Source organism: Chionomys nivalis, chromosome X (assembly GCF_950005125.1).
Source record: "Chionomys nivalis chromosome X, mChiNiv1.1, whole genome shotgun sequence".
Classification (NCBI taxonomy): Eukaryota; Metazoa; Chordata; class Mammalia; order Rodentia; family Cricetidae; genus Chionomys; species Chionomys nivalis.
In genome coordinates this window covers 117,668,561-117,684,861 of record NC_080112.1, presented here as the reverse complement: position 1 = coordinate 117,684,861, position 16,301 = coordinate 117,668,561, and the positions used below count along the sequence as shown (strand labels likewise).

Genomic DNA, 16,301 nt, shown 5'->3' with positions numbered 1-16,301 from the left:
ATTTTGCATTTCCCTAATTGCTGGGGAAGCTGAATGAGCATCATTTCAGAATGGGGATTGTTCCATTCGTATTTCCCTTCATGGTCAATTATCTGTTCATCACTCATGGGACTGTAGAAGCCCTTCTTATGTCAAAATCCTTTCCTATTACATAGGTTACAAATATTTTTGTTCCATCTATAGCTTGTTTTCACTTTTGCTTTATGGTATTTTATAGTTTGAAAAGTAAAATACGCCAGGCGGTGGTGGCACATGCCTTTAATCCCAGCACTTGGGAGGCAGAGACAGGCGGATCTCTGTGAGTTCAAGGCCAGCATGGTCTACAAAGCAAGTATCAGGACAGCTAGGACTGTTACACAGAGAAACCCTGTCTTGACAAACCAGAGAAAAAAAGAAAAGTAAAATACTTTTTGAAAAAAAATGTTTTATTTTATTTTTATTTACATGTATGTGTTTGGGTATGTACATGTGAGTGCAAGTGTCTGCCACAGAGGCATAAGATCCCTTGGAGCTGGAGTTACAGGTGGTTACGAGTCACCTGATATAGGTGTCAAGAATCAAACTTAGGTCCTTGGGAAGAGCATCATGTGGTCTTAACCATCAAGTCATCACTCCGGCCCCAAACTACTTTTCCTCTAGTTAACTTGGACCTAACAAATCTTTCCTTCTGTGATTTTTAGACTTTATTTCACAACTCAAAAAGCTTTCTGTATTCCCAAAGTTATAAAAATATTCTCCGACATTTTCTCTTTATATTTTTAGAGTTTGTTTTTGGTCCAAGAAGAATCTATTTTTGTGGCGGTGTTTGTGTGGGAGGGTCTCGTTTTATGTTTTTCTAAATGGATGGCACATTTTCCCAGCGCCACTTCTTCAACAGACCATTCTGGCCCTGCTGACTTAGAGATGGGACAGTTCCATGCACACATGCATCTGACCTTGTACTCACTTTCCTGTTCTATTGCCTTTGCCTGTTCTGATGTCTCTATGTCCCATTCACAAGTAATAGTGGCAACCTAAACCAGGCAGTGATAGCACACACCCTTTAATCACAGCACTTGAAAGACAGAGGCAGGAGAGTCTCTGTGAGTTCAAGGCCAGCCTGGTCTACAGAACTAGTTCTAGGACAGGCTCCAAAGCTACATAGAGGAGCCCAGTCTCAGAAAACCAAAAGACAAACAAAGAAACAAACAAACAGAATGGCAACCTAATTTCTACCTACAATCTCCCGGGAATGATCAGTTCTAAATACAGTGTTCAAGCTGCCAAACCCAATGGACTTTTAAAATGTTTTTTCCTTTTCTTGGACTTTATATTTCCTCCTAAATGCTACATAATGCTACTCTCCTTTGATTCTTTTTTAAAAATATTTATTTATTTATTGTATATACAATATTCTGTCTGTGTGCATGGCTGCAGGCCAGAAGAGGGCACCAGACCTCTTTAAAGATGGTTGTGAGCCACCATATGGTTGCCGGGAATTGATCTCAGGACCTTTGGAAGAGCAGGCAATGCTCTTAACCTCTGAGCCATCTCTCCAGCCCTCTCCTTTGATTCTTATCAATAAAAATCATGATCATAATAATGCCTTTTACTTAATAGGTATTTATTAGCTATTCTGTGCCAGGCAAGGTTTCAGCTTTTTTTTTTTTTTTTTTTTTTTTTTTTTTTTTTTTTTGTCATCCATGTCCAGTATGTTATAGCACAGCCTAATAGCGTAAAGACGATTAGGTCATACTCATTTTACAGGTGACTTAAAAACTGATGCATAGACAATTGAACTATTTTGCCAAAGGTCACCAGTCTAGCAAATGGCAATATGGGATCTGAACCTAGGCCTGTCTAAGACCAAAGCTTAAATTCCTAGACACTCTTCTCTCTAGCCTATCTTGAAGTCTCTCACCCTTGGGTTCCCTTTTCTCCAGCACTCATTATTCCTTTATTCTTTCATCTATTAGTAGTAGTTGGAGTTTTTATGTGCTGGTTGGTTGTTTTTTGGGGGGTGTTTGTTTATTTTGAGACAAAGTCTCACTATGTACTCTTAGCTGGCCTTGAACTGATTACATATGCTAGGCTGGCCTAGAACTCACAGAGATCTATCTGTCTCCACCTCCTAAGTGGTGGAATTAAAGACACATGCCACTATACCCAGCAAACTTGTTGTTGTTGTATATGTGCGTGCATGCATACACTTGTGTGTGTGTATGTATGTATGTGTGTGTTTAATTTTAGACACTATCCCATAATGCAACCAAGCTGGGCTCAAACTCACTCTGTAGCTGAAGCTGGCCCTGAATTCCTGCTCTTCCTGCCTCCATGTTGCACATGCTGGGATCCTACACATGCGTGCCTCTTTGTTGACAGCATCTCGAGTACCTTAGGCTGGCCTCAGATTCTCTGTGCAGTGAGGATGGGATTGAACTTCAGATTCTCCTACTTCTACCTTCCTGGTGTCACAATTACCGGTCTGTGCTATCGCGCTTGGAGGCAGTGCTGAGTATCAGACCCAGGATTTTTGTAGTAATAGGAGCGGCAGGCTGCATCCCTCCACCCAGCTAGTTTATGCCCCGAAATAATTACACGGAAACTGTATTCTTTTAAACACTGCCTGGCCCATTAGTTCCAGCCTCTTATTGGCTAACTCTTACATATTGCTTTAACCCATTTCTAATATTCTGTGTAGCACCACGAGCTGGCTTACCAGGAAAGATCTTAACCTGTGTCTGTCTGGAGTGGGAGAATCATGGCGACTCCTGACTCGGCTTCTTTCTCCCAGCATTTTGTTCTGTTTACTCCGCCTATCTTAATTCTACCCTATCAGAGGCCAAACAGTTTTCTTTATTAATTAACCAATGAAAGCAACAGATAAATACAAGACCCACCTCCATCAGATTTTGTGCATGCTAAGCAATTACTCTACCAACTGGGGAATATCAACAGTCTCCATTTTAGTATTTTTGAGACCAGGTTTCACTGTGTAGCCCAAGACAGCCTCAAACTCTTGATCTTTCTGCTTCAGCCTCCTGTGGGCTGGGATTACCAAGTACTGTAACTATGAGCGTAGAACGCCAAACATGACTCCACCATTTTGGGTTGTTTTGTCCTTATTTAAGTATATGCCACAGAAAGCGCAGGGTGTTCTGAAGTCCTTTTCAATGCAGTTGTACTTACATATCTGTGCTAAAATGCCCCTGATAACATGTAGAAAACACTATTTTTATAGGACCTGATGGCAATGGTCTACAGTCCCACTGTTAGAGAGGCTGGGAGAGGATTATAAGGAAGGGGGAATCACAAAGTCAAAGCCTACCTGTGCTACGGATAGAGTTCAAAGCTAACCTAGACTCAAATAAGAAAATTTAAAAATGGCTGGGGATATAGCTCAGAATTAGAGTGGTTGTCTAGCATGCCAAAGTCCTAGGTTCGATCCCCAGCACTTCAAGAACAAAAACAAACTGCTTTTTATTACAAGGGATTTCAGCTTACTTCATTCCTGCTCCCTACCCTAATCCCGGAGAAGTTTTATCATTTCCTATTTGTGCTTGTACTATTTGAATTTTAAAATATTTATCTATCATATATTTTATTAATTTAGTTAGATTTTTTTTTTAAAGACAAATTCTCAGTATGTTATGCAGACTGGCACTGAACTCTCAATCACCCTGCACACACCTTTAATTCCAGTGTCAGGGATGCAGAGGCAGGTGGATCTCTGTGAGTTTGAGGCCAGCCTGGTTGACAGAGTGAGATTCAGAACAACCAGGACTGTTATGCAGAGAAACCCCTGACTTGAAAAACAAAACAAAATACAAATACAAGCTGGGTGTAGTGGTGAACTTTTAGTCCTAGCAGTCAGGAGACAAAGGCAGGTGAATTTCTGAGAGTTCAAGGCCAGCCTGGATTTTATAGAGAGTTCCAGGCCAGCCAAAGATACATAGTGAGAACTTACTCCAAAAACAAATAAAACAACAACTCCCCCCCCACACCCCCCAAAAAAGCCAAACCCAAGGGCTGGAGAAAGGGCTCAGCAGTCAAGAGTTTCTACTCCTTTTCCAAAGAACCCAAATTTGCTTCCTGACACCCACATCAGGCAGCTGGCAAATGCCTGCAGCTCCTGCTCCCAGGAATCTGGTGCCCTCTTGTGATCTCTACAGGCACCTGCACTCACAAGCACATACCCCACCCATGCATACGCATGAACACGTACAAATGCTTAAAAGTAGAATAAATCTTAAAAATAAAGGGCTGGGAAGAAGGCTCAGCGAGTAAAGCACATGCCACAAAAACTTGATCTGAGTTTAGATCACCAGAACCTAGAAGCTGGAGAGAGCGACACACATCTGTAATCCACCTGGGATAGGAGGCCGAGATAGAATTCACTTTCTAGCCAGTCTGTCATATGCATAAAATAGCAGAAAAAAAAACACCCTCCCAAACAAGACTGAAGGTGATAATTAACAACTAAGAGTTTGACCTCTGACCTCCACACATGCACCATGGGACATATACTGTGATACACACACCTGCGCTTGCACAGACAAAGAGTTTTTTTTGATTTTTCGAGACAAGGTTTCTCTATGTAACAGTCTTAATTGCCCTAGAACTCTCTCTGTAGACCAGGCTGGCCTCTAACTCACAGAGATCCACCTGCCTCTGCTCTCTGAGTACTGGGATTAAAGGTGTGCATCACCACTTCCTGGCTTACAAACATTTTTTTTTAAAGAAATGTGTGAGGGCCCTACCAGCTTTTCCTCCCCTGCCTTAGGCTTTATCATATCCTCATCTCAGCCTCCTTCACCCCTCACACGCATCCTGAAGCCCCTACAACTTCTCCTGGCTCTCCTCCTTCCTCTTTGCTTATTTGCTTAGACCTCCTTGGTCCCTCTTCCCAGTCCTCCCCACCTGCTGACGTCACTGACATCCTGAGGCTTCTGAGAAAGCCTCTCTGGCTTCTGGGCATAGAACTTGTGGTCTCACTGCAGCCTGTCCTTTACTTCTCTGTACTCTGTCCTTCACCGGACATACTCCTCTCGGTGGAAATTATTTGCTTAAGACAGGCCTTTCTCATGAATGCCTTGCGAGCAGAGATTAAGTCATTCCTTTTAGATTATTAAAGTACCGGCGGGCCTGGCACAGGGCTGAACAGACTCAAGGCTCCACACACATGTATTAGAAAGACACCCTTCTTTTGGCAAAGTATAAGGAGGGGCACAGTTGTTCTAGACAGGGACCCTCCAATGACGCCATGTTTATAAGCTGCCTGCCCACGTCATTTTAGTGAGACAGGCTGGGCCCCAGAGTCTGTGCTCTCTCCAAGATTCCCATGGTAAGCCCCTTTCCTCCGTTCACCTTTCCACCCCACTGCTTTCCTTACCTGTCCTCTTTGTTGATCTGGTCCCCAAAGCCCACGGTGCTCACAATCGTGAGCTTCAGCCCCACGTTGCTCTCCTGGAGGTCATAGGTATTGGATTGGAGCTGAACACCTGGCTGTGTGTGGGTGGCCGGTTCCCCCTCGAACTTGGTGTTGAACAGGGTATCCATGAGGGTGGACTTGCCCAAGCCTGTCTCCCCTGAAAAGCAAAAGATATCGCACAGTGACTATGTAGCCACATGCATGTATGAAGGAAGAAGTGTATTCCTTCATACTACAGCACTACATGAAAACCATGCAGAAGTACGTAAGATATAGATCATCAGGTACATGACAAAGGAAAGCGCAGACAGGCCAGCCGCAGACAGCTCACAATCCTAGAGAAATTTCCACTTTAGCCTTTATATTTTTTCTGTTATTTGAAGCTTTACCTTGAGCATACATTGCTTTTAGAGGCAGAGAAAGAAATGCTACACGTACAGATAGAGGGGTAGAATTATCTCTAAAAATAGGCTGTATAAGAAATATAATATACTCTTATTAATGCTTATCTCTGAGTAGTGCGCTTATATATAGGTCTCATTTTTCTTTAGTTTTTCTGTATTTTTGAAGTAGAACATGTAAAGAAATAACAGTTGTTAAATAAATACCCCCTCCTCTCGTGCCCTGCTTCAGGTTTTGCCAGGCCTAAACAGAAGTCACAGTTCTGTGTCCTAACTGGGGAGACTGTCTCTAACCTTGGCTTCTCCCAGCCTACACAACCTTTCAGTGAGACCGTTTTTTATCTACCGAGGAATGAACTTAAGCCACAAGTTCTTCTTACATTTCAAACAAACATTTGTTTGCTTAGCTAACATGTCAGCTGTGTGACACTAGAATTTCACACTTGGGCGATGAATGGGGGAAGGGTTATGGTGGACTAGTAAAGGTTTGGGACACTAGAGGATGCCAAACCACGGCCTAGAACCAAGGAGTCTTTGGAGAATCGGATATCACAATCACACATTGGAGAGAAGCTAGCGTCAGGGACTTCGGCAGGAATCTGATACGAAGCCACAGCTGGGCTAGGCACTAAAACTACTTCGAACCATTTCTATGGCTTCAGATTGTATTTGGCTCCTCATCCTACTCCAAGTGAATCGGAAATATTAGGACTAAAAGTCAGTAGCTAAGGCTGGAAATGTAGCTCAGCGAGTAGAGTGAGGCTTAGTATAACTGTAGCCAGCATTGAAGGAACTGAGCAACGTGCCACCCAGATCTGTAATCCGAGCACTCGGGAAACGGAGGCAGATAAGAAGGGTCAAATCAACCTCTGTTCCATACTGGGTTTGAGACCAGCCTGGTCTTTAAGTCAATAATTAATTACAGGCTATGCAAGGTGGTACTTGCCCTTAATCCCAAAACTTGAAAGACACAGATAGGTGGATCTAAATTCAAGGTCAGCCTGGCTTACTGAGTAAATTCAAAGATAGACAGGGATATTTAGCTAGACCCTATCTCAAACAAACAAACAAGTTAATGACCTTGGACCATCCTTTGAAACACCTTAGACCACACTACCTTTTTTTTTTTCTAGCTTCCATTCCTCTTCTCCTACCTCTTCCCAACCAAGGAGAGACTGTGTGACCTTTGATTTATCCTCATGGTTAGGCTTTGGTTTACTCTGGGTAATTTCTAGCCTGGCAAAAATCCCTGGATACCAACAGTACACATTTGCAGGCAGAGCATAGAGCTGCATGATGGGGAATCAAAGCTGCTCCCTTTCTCCCTATCCACTCAGTGTGTGGAGCTATGAATCTTCCAAGCTCCTTTTATCCTAAACAATGACCTATAAAAAATTTACCTATAATGAGAGCTTTCAAGTTAGCCTGGTTCCCAAGGTCTGCAGCCCTATTTTTTTTTCGAGACAGGGTTTCTCTGTGGTTTTGGAGCCTGTCCTGGAACTAGCTCTTGTAGACCAGGCTGGCCTCGAACTCACAGAGATCCGCCTGCCTCTGCCTCCCGAGTGCTGGGATTAAAGGCGTGCGCCACCACCGCCCGGCTGCAGCCCTATTTCTTAGCCAGGCATAACTGTGAGGTGAATGGCCAGGGCATACAGAAATCCTCACACAGACTGTGTTTCCAGCCAGGGTCTGCTATATCCATCAGGGACAACAATTTTCTTAAGAAGAGGTCCTTTTTTGTCCTTCCCTAAAGAAAGTATTCGGGTCCCAAGAAAGTCTGGTGCAGTGAGGTCTTTGTCATGGGAGGTGACAGACGCAGGCATGCGGGAGAATACAGCACCCATTACCCCACCAAAGGAAGTGGCACAGCTCACCTGCAATCGGGGCCAGAATCTCTGATGTGGGAATGCAAGGACGGCTGCCGTGCTCCAACTCAACTTCCCTGTGGACACCCATGTGTTTCAGGTGCATTTCATCTAGTTTTCTTGTATGTCTAATGGGTTTCCCATGTACAGCCTCAACTTCATCCTCTTTGTTCCCTGAGCTCAAAACTGCTGCTCCCGGCCAATGGCAGGCTCCAATCGCCCCAGCCCTCCAGAATGGGCACATTGCCTCCACATCCTAGAAATTCCCAGAGAATCCTCTGTATCCTTGACAGTGCCTGGAGAGAGCCTTGCTTGGAAGGTCTCAGGAGCCCGGGACACACCCTGTTTGCACAGCTGGAGAAATGGGGGCTGGGTGGCGTTGGCCCAGCAGCAGGGAGGACCAGCAAGGAAACTGACCACCCAGACGCCTGCCAGCAACAGAAAGGGTTGTGGCAACTAGATGTTAAATAATGAAGGTCTGGGAGAGAAGGAAGAACTCCCATGTCTGGGGAATTGCAATAAATGTAGGCATTAGAAGACGGCAGAAAACGCAACCAGTTCCTCCGGAGACTCTTGGACGATTCTTCTGCTCTCAGTTGCCATCATGGGGGACCTGGAGCTGGAGGGACATCCTCTCTCAATGGCTGACACAGACTCAGCCTGAGACTAGAATGCTGTCGCTTTGGGCTCACTAGGAAATGTGGAGGGGGAAATGACACGTGGTCTAACTGGGACCAGGTCAGCGGATTCCATCATGCTTCAGCAAGAAGGTAGGAACTTGGCAACTGGCTTCCAGCAGGAAACTCAATGAGTCCCAAGGGCTCAATTTCCCTCCCCTTCTCCCCAGCCCTCCCAGAGCGTGTCACAATGGAGAGCAGGGTTTCTTAACTCTTTGAACTCTTGTTCTTCCTCTCACTTGGCTTTATTGTTGACATTGTACTGGAAACAACAATTTTTAAAAATAACAGGGGCTGGAGAGACGGCCCAGTGATTAAGCACTAGCTGCTCTTGCAGAAGACTTGGGTTTAGTTTCCAACATGCACATGGCAGCTCACAGCTGGCTGTAACTCCATTTCCAGGGGGACCAAAACTGTCTTCTGGTCTCTTCAGACACCAGACATGCATGTAGTACTCAAATGTATATGTAAGCAAACATCCATACATGTAAAATAAGTAAATTTTTTTAAACAATTTAAATTTGCTAGGTAGTGGTGACGTACAGTTTTAATCCCAGCACTCTGGCGGCAGAGGCAGGAAAATCTCTGAGTTCGAGGTCAGCCTGGTCTACAGAGTGAGTTCCAGGACAACCAGGGCTACACAGAGAAACCCTGTCTCAAAAGAAAAAAAAAAAAAAGAAAGAAAAAGAAAGGAAGTAAGAGAGATAAATCTTCCATATGCCACCACTACGTTGCTATGTGACAAAATCTCAGCCCTGTCCCCAGTCTGGGTTCTAGTCTTTTTTCCTGTAAAGGGGAAGGTTGGAAGGACAATAGTGCGTCTTTTTGTCTGGGAAAAGTGGTTTGGCTTAGTTTTGAGATGAGCTCTGCTTCAGCCTCCCGAGTGCTGGAACTTCTAGGCATACACCAATAGCATTTGCTTGGAGCACATTTATGTGCTCTCTGCCAAGATGGCCTCACACATTTGAGGCATGCGCTCAACTACTGAGGCCTACCCTCAACCTCCATAGGTTGTATTTGTTCCTTACAGCAAGCTTATAAGGTAGACACTGTGGGTGTTTTTTTTTTGTTTGGTTGGTTTTTTTGTTCTGGGAATGGAGTCCAGGGACTCAAGTTCACCAGGTTAAACAAGAGCTCTACTCCTGACTGGGCATGGTGACACCAAGAAGCAGGGGCAGGCAGATGTCTGTGAGTTCCAGGCCAGCCTGGGCTACAAAATGAGACCCTGTCCCAAACAAACAAACAAAAAAAAATGAACAAGCAAAAAAAAATGGTCTAACCCTGAACTGTAACCCAGTGAGCCCCTAGACACAATTCACCCTTAATTTATAGTCAGGTTAACCAAGTCATCCAGTAGCTTCATGAATTTGCAAGTTCCTCCTCCTCCTCTCTGGACCCAGGTTTCCTCCTTTATATACTGTAGAGGAAATGACTGTCCAAGGTCACAAACTAATCCACAGCAGAGCCAGTATTTTCATCGAGGTAGGCAAGTAGCCGATGTTTTGAACCAATACACTCTAGTGAAGCCACAAGCATGACCTATTGGTTTATTTAGTCGCTCAACAAGTATTCACGAAGCCTCTGTCTGATCACAGCCAGATACAATTATAGTGGCTGAAATCACAGCAAAGAACAAGATGGCCACGGTCCGTGTTCGCTTGGAGAGAGGTCTCTCTCAGCTGTAAATGGTGGAACAAGCCAAGAGAAAAGGCCGCTGAGTTCAACAGGGAGGTGTCCAAAAGGAAACACTCCAGGAACTAGAGTTAGCCACGGGAGTCTGTGGAGAGGGACAAGGTCATGCCTGGCTATGTGACCTTGTCCTTTCTCTTTCCTGTTCTTGGTGGGACCTGACAGACTGTGGTGCGTTTCAGCTAGCACATGCAGCTTCCTGTGCCTCTTCCCCAACTCGTGTTCTGTGACATCGATAGCTTAAAACCAGCTATAGTGGAAATAATATGCAAATCGGTGGATGCCACAAACCGTGGGACTGTTTTCTCCCATGGTGCCATGTTAGCCAGTGACCTACCACTATGGCAGCTTAAGGCTAATACCTGTCTTTCCCAGAGATAGAGGAATGGAACATTAGCCTGACCTTCATAGACTACTAGCTACCCTTTGCATACCTCTTGCAGTAAAGCCTCAATTCTGCTTGTCCTGAGTGTGTTTTCCAAGTTCAACAGAGCCCAGTTGAGCCTGGAATCCTGAGCAGCTTCAAAGTAAATATTATCATTATGAGCCGTGTTTTTCATGGCCATTAGCACTGCCAGCACATTTAGAGGGGTAAAGGCTCTTTGGGGCTCTTTCCCCGCAGTACAAAGCACCAGGTCCCAGAACATTGGTATTACCTACACAGGTTTGTCTCTTTCTTTCTTTCTTTCTTTCTTTCTTTCTTTCTTTCTTTCTTTCTTTCTTCTCTCTCTCTCTCTCTCTCTCTCTCTCTCTCTCTCTCTCTCTCTCTCTCGTTGTTTTTTGTTTGTTTGTTTTTTTCAAAACAGGGTTTTTCTGTGTAACAGCCCTAGCTATCCTGGAACTAGTTCTTGTGATGTAGATGGGTCTTCTTTCTATGTGTTGCTTTCATTGGTTAATTAATAAAGAAACTGCTTGGCTTGATAGGTCAGAACATAGGTGGGTGGAGTAGACAGAACAGAATGCTGGGAAGAAGGGAAGTGAGGCAAACGCCATAGCTCTCCTCTCTGAGATGGATGCAGGCTAGAATCTTTCTCTGTAAGCAACCACTTCGTGGTGCTACACAGATTACTAAATATGGGTTAAAGCAAGATGTGAAAATTAGCCAATAAGAGGTTGAAACTAATGGGCCAAGCAGTGTTTAAATGAATACAGTTTCCTTGTAATTATTGTGGGTAAAGCTAGCCGGTGGCCAGGAGCCGGCCCACGGGAAGCAGCCTGCAGCTCCTTCTACACTCTTGTAGACCAGGCTGGCCTCGATCTCACAGAGATCCGCCTACCTCTGCCTCCCGAGTGCTGGAATTAAAGGAATGTGCCACCACAACCCACAACCTGACCTCAGGTTTTTCTTTTGAGGCCTCCTATAAGGATGTTTACAGTCACAGGATACTCAAAATCTACAAAACTAAGGGGTTGGGATATGATTTTTGATGGGGTGAGGATGAGGGAATGTTACCACACTTGGTAACTACTGTCAGCCTTAGAGAATCTATCAGACTGAGGTCATATATGCTCACATCTTTATGCTTAGCTAAAAATCATAATAATTATGGATGAAAATTATTGGCACAGTCAATTTATTGCACTCTAATTTAGGCTCTGGATTCATAAAAATTCCTCTTTCCCTCCTCTCTCAATTTCAACAAGTACACATGCACTTAGGCCCGCATAAATGTACAACATTTACTCTGCTGGGTGTGGGCATAAGATCAGCGGGGCAACATCAAGATAGATAATAATGTAAAAAAAAAAAACAAAAAACAAAAAACAAAAAAAACTGCCCTAGCTCTCCGAGTAGCTGTCAAGGCTAGCACTGCCATAATTTGATGCTAAAAATACTTCAGGTAAACAATTTCTGGAACCAAACAGAAGCATTTTCAAACAGTCACCAAGGAGGTAAATGTGACAGTCACATAGAGATACTAGGCATAAGAATACAGTCTCTAAAATTCCTGCAGGAGTAATGATCACCTTCAGTAACCTCACCGTGGACTCTGGGCCAAGTCCGTGACAGTTCACAGCACTATAGCTGGGCTGAGATGGCAGTCTCGGAGTCACTTGTGACCTTGATGCAAGTTGAGGGTTCCCTGAGCCATGGCAAGGTTATGAATACAGCAAGAGAATAGGATGCACACACTATAAGCGTCTTTTGACCCATATAGGGACTGGTTTATCCAATGGTCCTATCTATGGGCATTACAGGAGGACAGCCATTTCCTCAAGCTTGAGAAGCAGAGAGAACAAAAAGATCTCTGACTCCTTGGGGATGAAAAGGTCTTCGTGTCTTCCCTCCCTCCCTTCCCTTCTGAGAGAGCCTGCCCCAGCCCCTTCAGCAGCTTCATGCCATCAGGTTCCTGGTGGGAACGTGAGTTGACTAGCCCACTCACTTCGTCTTGATCATGGTTGCCTCAGCCTGCGGGCCCCGAGGAATCTTAAGATTCCTATGAGACATTTCCCTACACTTTGTCATCCGAGTGTCATTCTGAGTCACAGGGCTTTGTCAGTCCAGTCTATTGCTCTAGTTTGAAAGGTTGCTTATGGTGGGTTTGTCATTTTGCTTTCATCTCCATTTCAGCACAGGTCATAAGGCATTCTGGGAGGAATGCCAAGGGAATCTGGTATGTGTGTGCACTGGGATATTTCAGTCATCAAATATTGTGTGAAATAAGTTGGCCATTAGCCAAAGATTGATCTTGTTAGCTAAACAGAAATTTGGTAGTGCCAATATTAGACGTGATGACATTTGTTCTTGAGGGTGATACCCTGTCTCGCATTTATTTTCTATCCCTGTTCTAATTAACACCTAAACATGACTGTGAGTTAGACTTGGCAACCTCTGTGTAGACTCTAAGGCCTCTTATGTGTAATTCCATAAAGCACATATTTTTATCTCATAGGCTCCAAAGCTGATACATGGGAATGAGTCACTTTTGCTAGTGAGTGAGCCTCGCTGACTGCCTGTCACCCATATTTAGAAGTGACCTTATTGCTCTGTTTGTCCTTACAAGTACAGTGAATTCCCTACAGGGAATGACCTGGTAAAGAGTACTGGAAATAGAGGAGAAAAAAAAAAACCAAGAAAATGAATGACTTCAAAAAATTTTGGTTGGATGGTGGTGGCGCACGCCTTTAATCCAGCACTCAGGACACAGAGGAAGGTGGATCTCTGTGAGTTCGAGACCAGCCTGGTCTGCAGAGCAAGTTCCAGGACAGGCTACAAAGCTACACAGAGAAACCTTGCCCCGAAAAATCAAAAGAAAAAAAATTTTGAAGATCTTTATTTATTTGTTTGTTTATTCAAGACAAGGTCTCATCATGCAGCCAATCTTAGACTCAAATTCACAATCCTCTTCCTTTGGCCTCCTAAGTGCTGAGATTATAGATCTATACCACCACATCCAGCAGAAAAAAGAAATTTTCAGTGCATTAAACAGTAAAGCATATAATTCAGTGGTAGTTTGAATCGATGATGTGAACGAGTTCCCTAGATGCTCTATACAAAAATAAGAGAAGGAAATTAGCAGAAGCCTGTAAGTGTTCCAGCCAGTGTGAAAATGGGCTTTATTATGGTATTTATGCGACCATTACGGTTCAAAAGGAGGTCGGTGAAAATATGCAGGTATACTTCTCTTTCACTGTGGGGTGAAAATTACATGTTACCACTGTGTTTGTAAATTGGGGATTTTTAAGGTTGCAAAACACATTCTTAAAGAATGACAAGGTACTATTGTCCCTCATGTTTGTTTGATGGTACTCAATGGTTTCCAAAGCACTTTCGTGGTCTCAGAGGCTGTTGCTGACAGTGCTTAGAGGCAATGGGAGGAACAAGAGGTCAGCCAGGCCTATAGCCTTGCTTTATGGCCCTGCCAGTTCTTCCATGTTGCCTCAGGTAAGTCCCTTGTCCCCCTCAATTCTCCTCTCTGTGAGGATGAGGATGCTACTCTTAGGCTTCACTGTGAGGGGCCAGAAGAGCTAACTTGAGAACCTGTTGAAAAGTCTAGCAAATGTTTCCTGTGGGCTCAGTGCATTCGTTCACTTCACAACTATTATCACTCTGTTTGTGCTGTGATTGGCACATCAAGTGGGCTAAAACAATGCCTCCCCATACAGGTATGCTGGTGTGTGACCATGACCCCGACATTCGGGAAGCTAAGGTAGGAGGACTGAGAATTAGGGGCTAGCTTGGGAGACTTGTTGAGGTCCATGCCAGCCTAGGCCACATAATGAGACTCTGTCTTAAACCATAACAAAATAAAGGCCAGGCAGAGATACAGGTAGGGGAATAAAAGATCTTTGTACACAGCTATGTGATTCCTACGCTGGCGTTCCAACTGTACCAAGCCCACACAAACTGCAGAGACCCGGCCGACTACCTGCCACTGGAAGGCGGGCATCTTTTTCCTCAGCCATCACCTCCCTCCCCGTTCTGTCCCGGTTCTCATCTTCTGCCGTCAAAAAGACCCGACAGCAGCTACTGAGCCAGCCAGCCCCCTTTAACAAAATTTTCCACTGAGTCTCACAAAGCTCTGTTTTTTCCCCCAAGGTATGGCCTCCGATTCTGGTCTGGGCAGAGGGGAAAAAAAAGTAATTGCAGCTGGCCCCTTACAAAAATAAACAAAGGGATAAGAGGAGGAGGAGGGGCGAGTCTGCTACTAGACGAGAATGACACATTATTTAACCTAATTACCTGCAAAGCCACATCGAGCCATTAAGGACCCTATATCCTGTAATAGAGTTTCCTACCATGGAAATACTCACCCACACACAGGATGTTGAAGCAGAAGCCCTGGCTGACTGACTTATTCACCAGCTGGTCAGGCAAGCTGTCAAACCCCACATGTCCAGCCAGGGGGACAGTTCGGCAACCTTCGCCCTAATTTGGAAAGAAAGGGAGGAGAGAAGATGACAGTGTGCTTAAAAGCCATTTGGGTCTCTACACTCCATCTACACACACTCTGTTCTGTGTCAGGAAGTAACAACCACAAAGGCCCAATGTGTCATCTCTTCCCTCAACCACACCCCCAACACACACACACACACACTTCAAAGCAACATGGCCCATCAGCTTGGAAATCATGGATGTTTGAGTCCAGGTATCCAGTAGGTTAAGGAATAAATACCACTGTACTTCTAGACGGAACAAAGGATGTGGGTAGCTTGCCCAGGCTGGCACTGGATGTACCAAACTTGGTTGAAAGCTCAACTTAATCATCTAGAGGCTAGGGAGCCTCGCTGAGACTCAGTTTCCTTGCACGTCTATCATATGAGACGGTATGATGTATTTTAGAGGTGATGGGAGGAGAAAATCTATCCATCAATGCCTGTAAGAAACTTAATATGTGCACACACATTCCATACATATTCCAAAGCCCTTGGGCATCAGTGAATTTTCTTTCTCGGACCCTTTGGAGACCTACCAAGGTGGTACAGCAGAGAGGTTAAGAGCACAGATTTGGGCAGACAAGGTGGCTCAGTGGGTAAATGTGCTTGCTACCAAGACTAATGACTTCAGTTTGACACCTGGAACTCACATGGTGGAAGGAGAGAATCAGTTCCCGTAGGTTATCCTCTGACCTCCCCACTCGTGTGACACCAGCACACACACACACACACACACACACACAATATAAAAACTTATTCTTAAAGTACAGACTTTTGAATCAGGCATCTCTGAGTCAGAGGCCAACTTCTGCAGTTCAACCTCTAACAAGCTGCTTAACCCTCAGTCTGTCCCTTACAAAGCCAGGAATTAGTAGTTAATGTGAGATTGTACAGGCCAATCCTTTTTAGGCGCACAGCAAGCACACTGCCTGGCACGTGGAAGGCATCCAAACAGTAGCTGCTCTTATCGCATCACTATAAGGTTATCCTTGGCCCCACGCTGGCCCATCATCCAGTAAAACACTGTAGCTCCCTCTAGCTTGAAGGGAGCTGTCTCCGGGCTTCCTCTGGTTCCCTTGACTCCACAGGGGTCAGCCAAGCCACTCCCAGCCCTGGAAAGCAGAGGGCCAAGGCTTCTTATAGTTAAATGATTTTATAAACAAGGAGAGTCTCAAACTCAGGCAGATTTCCAAGGAACCAAGGGGAAGGACAAAAAGGGCCTGCGTGTAGTCAAGAAATATGCCAACTGCTAATGGTCACAGCCAAGGGTGGGGTGTCAGGAGAAGGGTGGGGAATGGAAGCTGGAGGCAGACCGAGCTTCACAAGAATGATGGGCTATGGAAATAGGCAGAGATTCTGTGGGGTGAGGCTGCACCAAACT

At 44.7% G+C, this 16,301-nt stretch overlaps 1 protein-coding gene across 7 annotated transcripts in view; it reads right to left on the bottom strand.

Moving 5' to 3' along the window:
* Septin6 (septin 6) overlaps window positions 1-16,301 on the bottom strand; it is a 75,674-nt gene that overhangs the window by 44,557 nt on the left and 14,816 nt on the right. For all 7 annotated transcript variants that reach the window (XM_057759151.1, XM_057759149.1, XM_057759152.1 and 4 more), the window contains exons 3-4: window positions 14,798-14,912; window positions 5,372-5,567 (exon numbers count right to left, since the gene is read on the bottom strand). In XM_057759151.1, coding sequence (XP_057615134.1) covers window positions 5,372-5,567; window positions 14,798-14,912 — 311 coding nt within the window. The remainder of the gene's footprint in view (window positions 1-5,371; window positions 5,568-14,797; window positions 14,913-16,301) is intronic.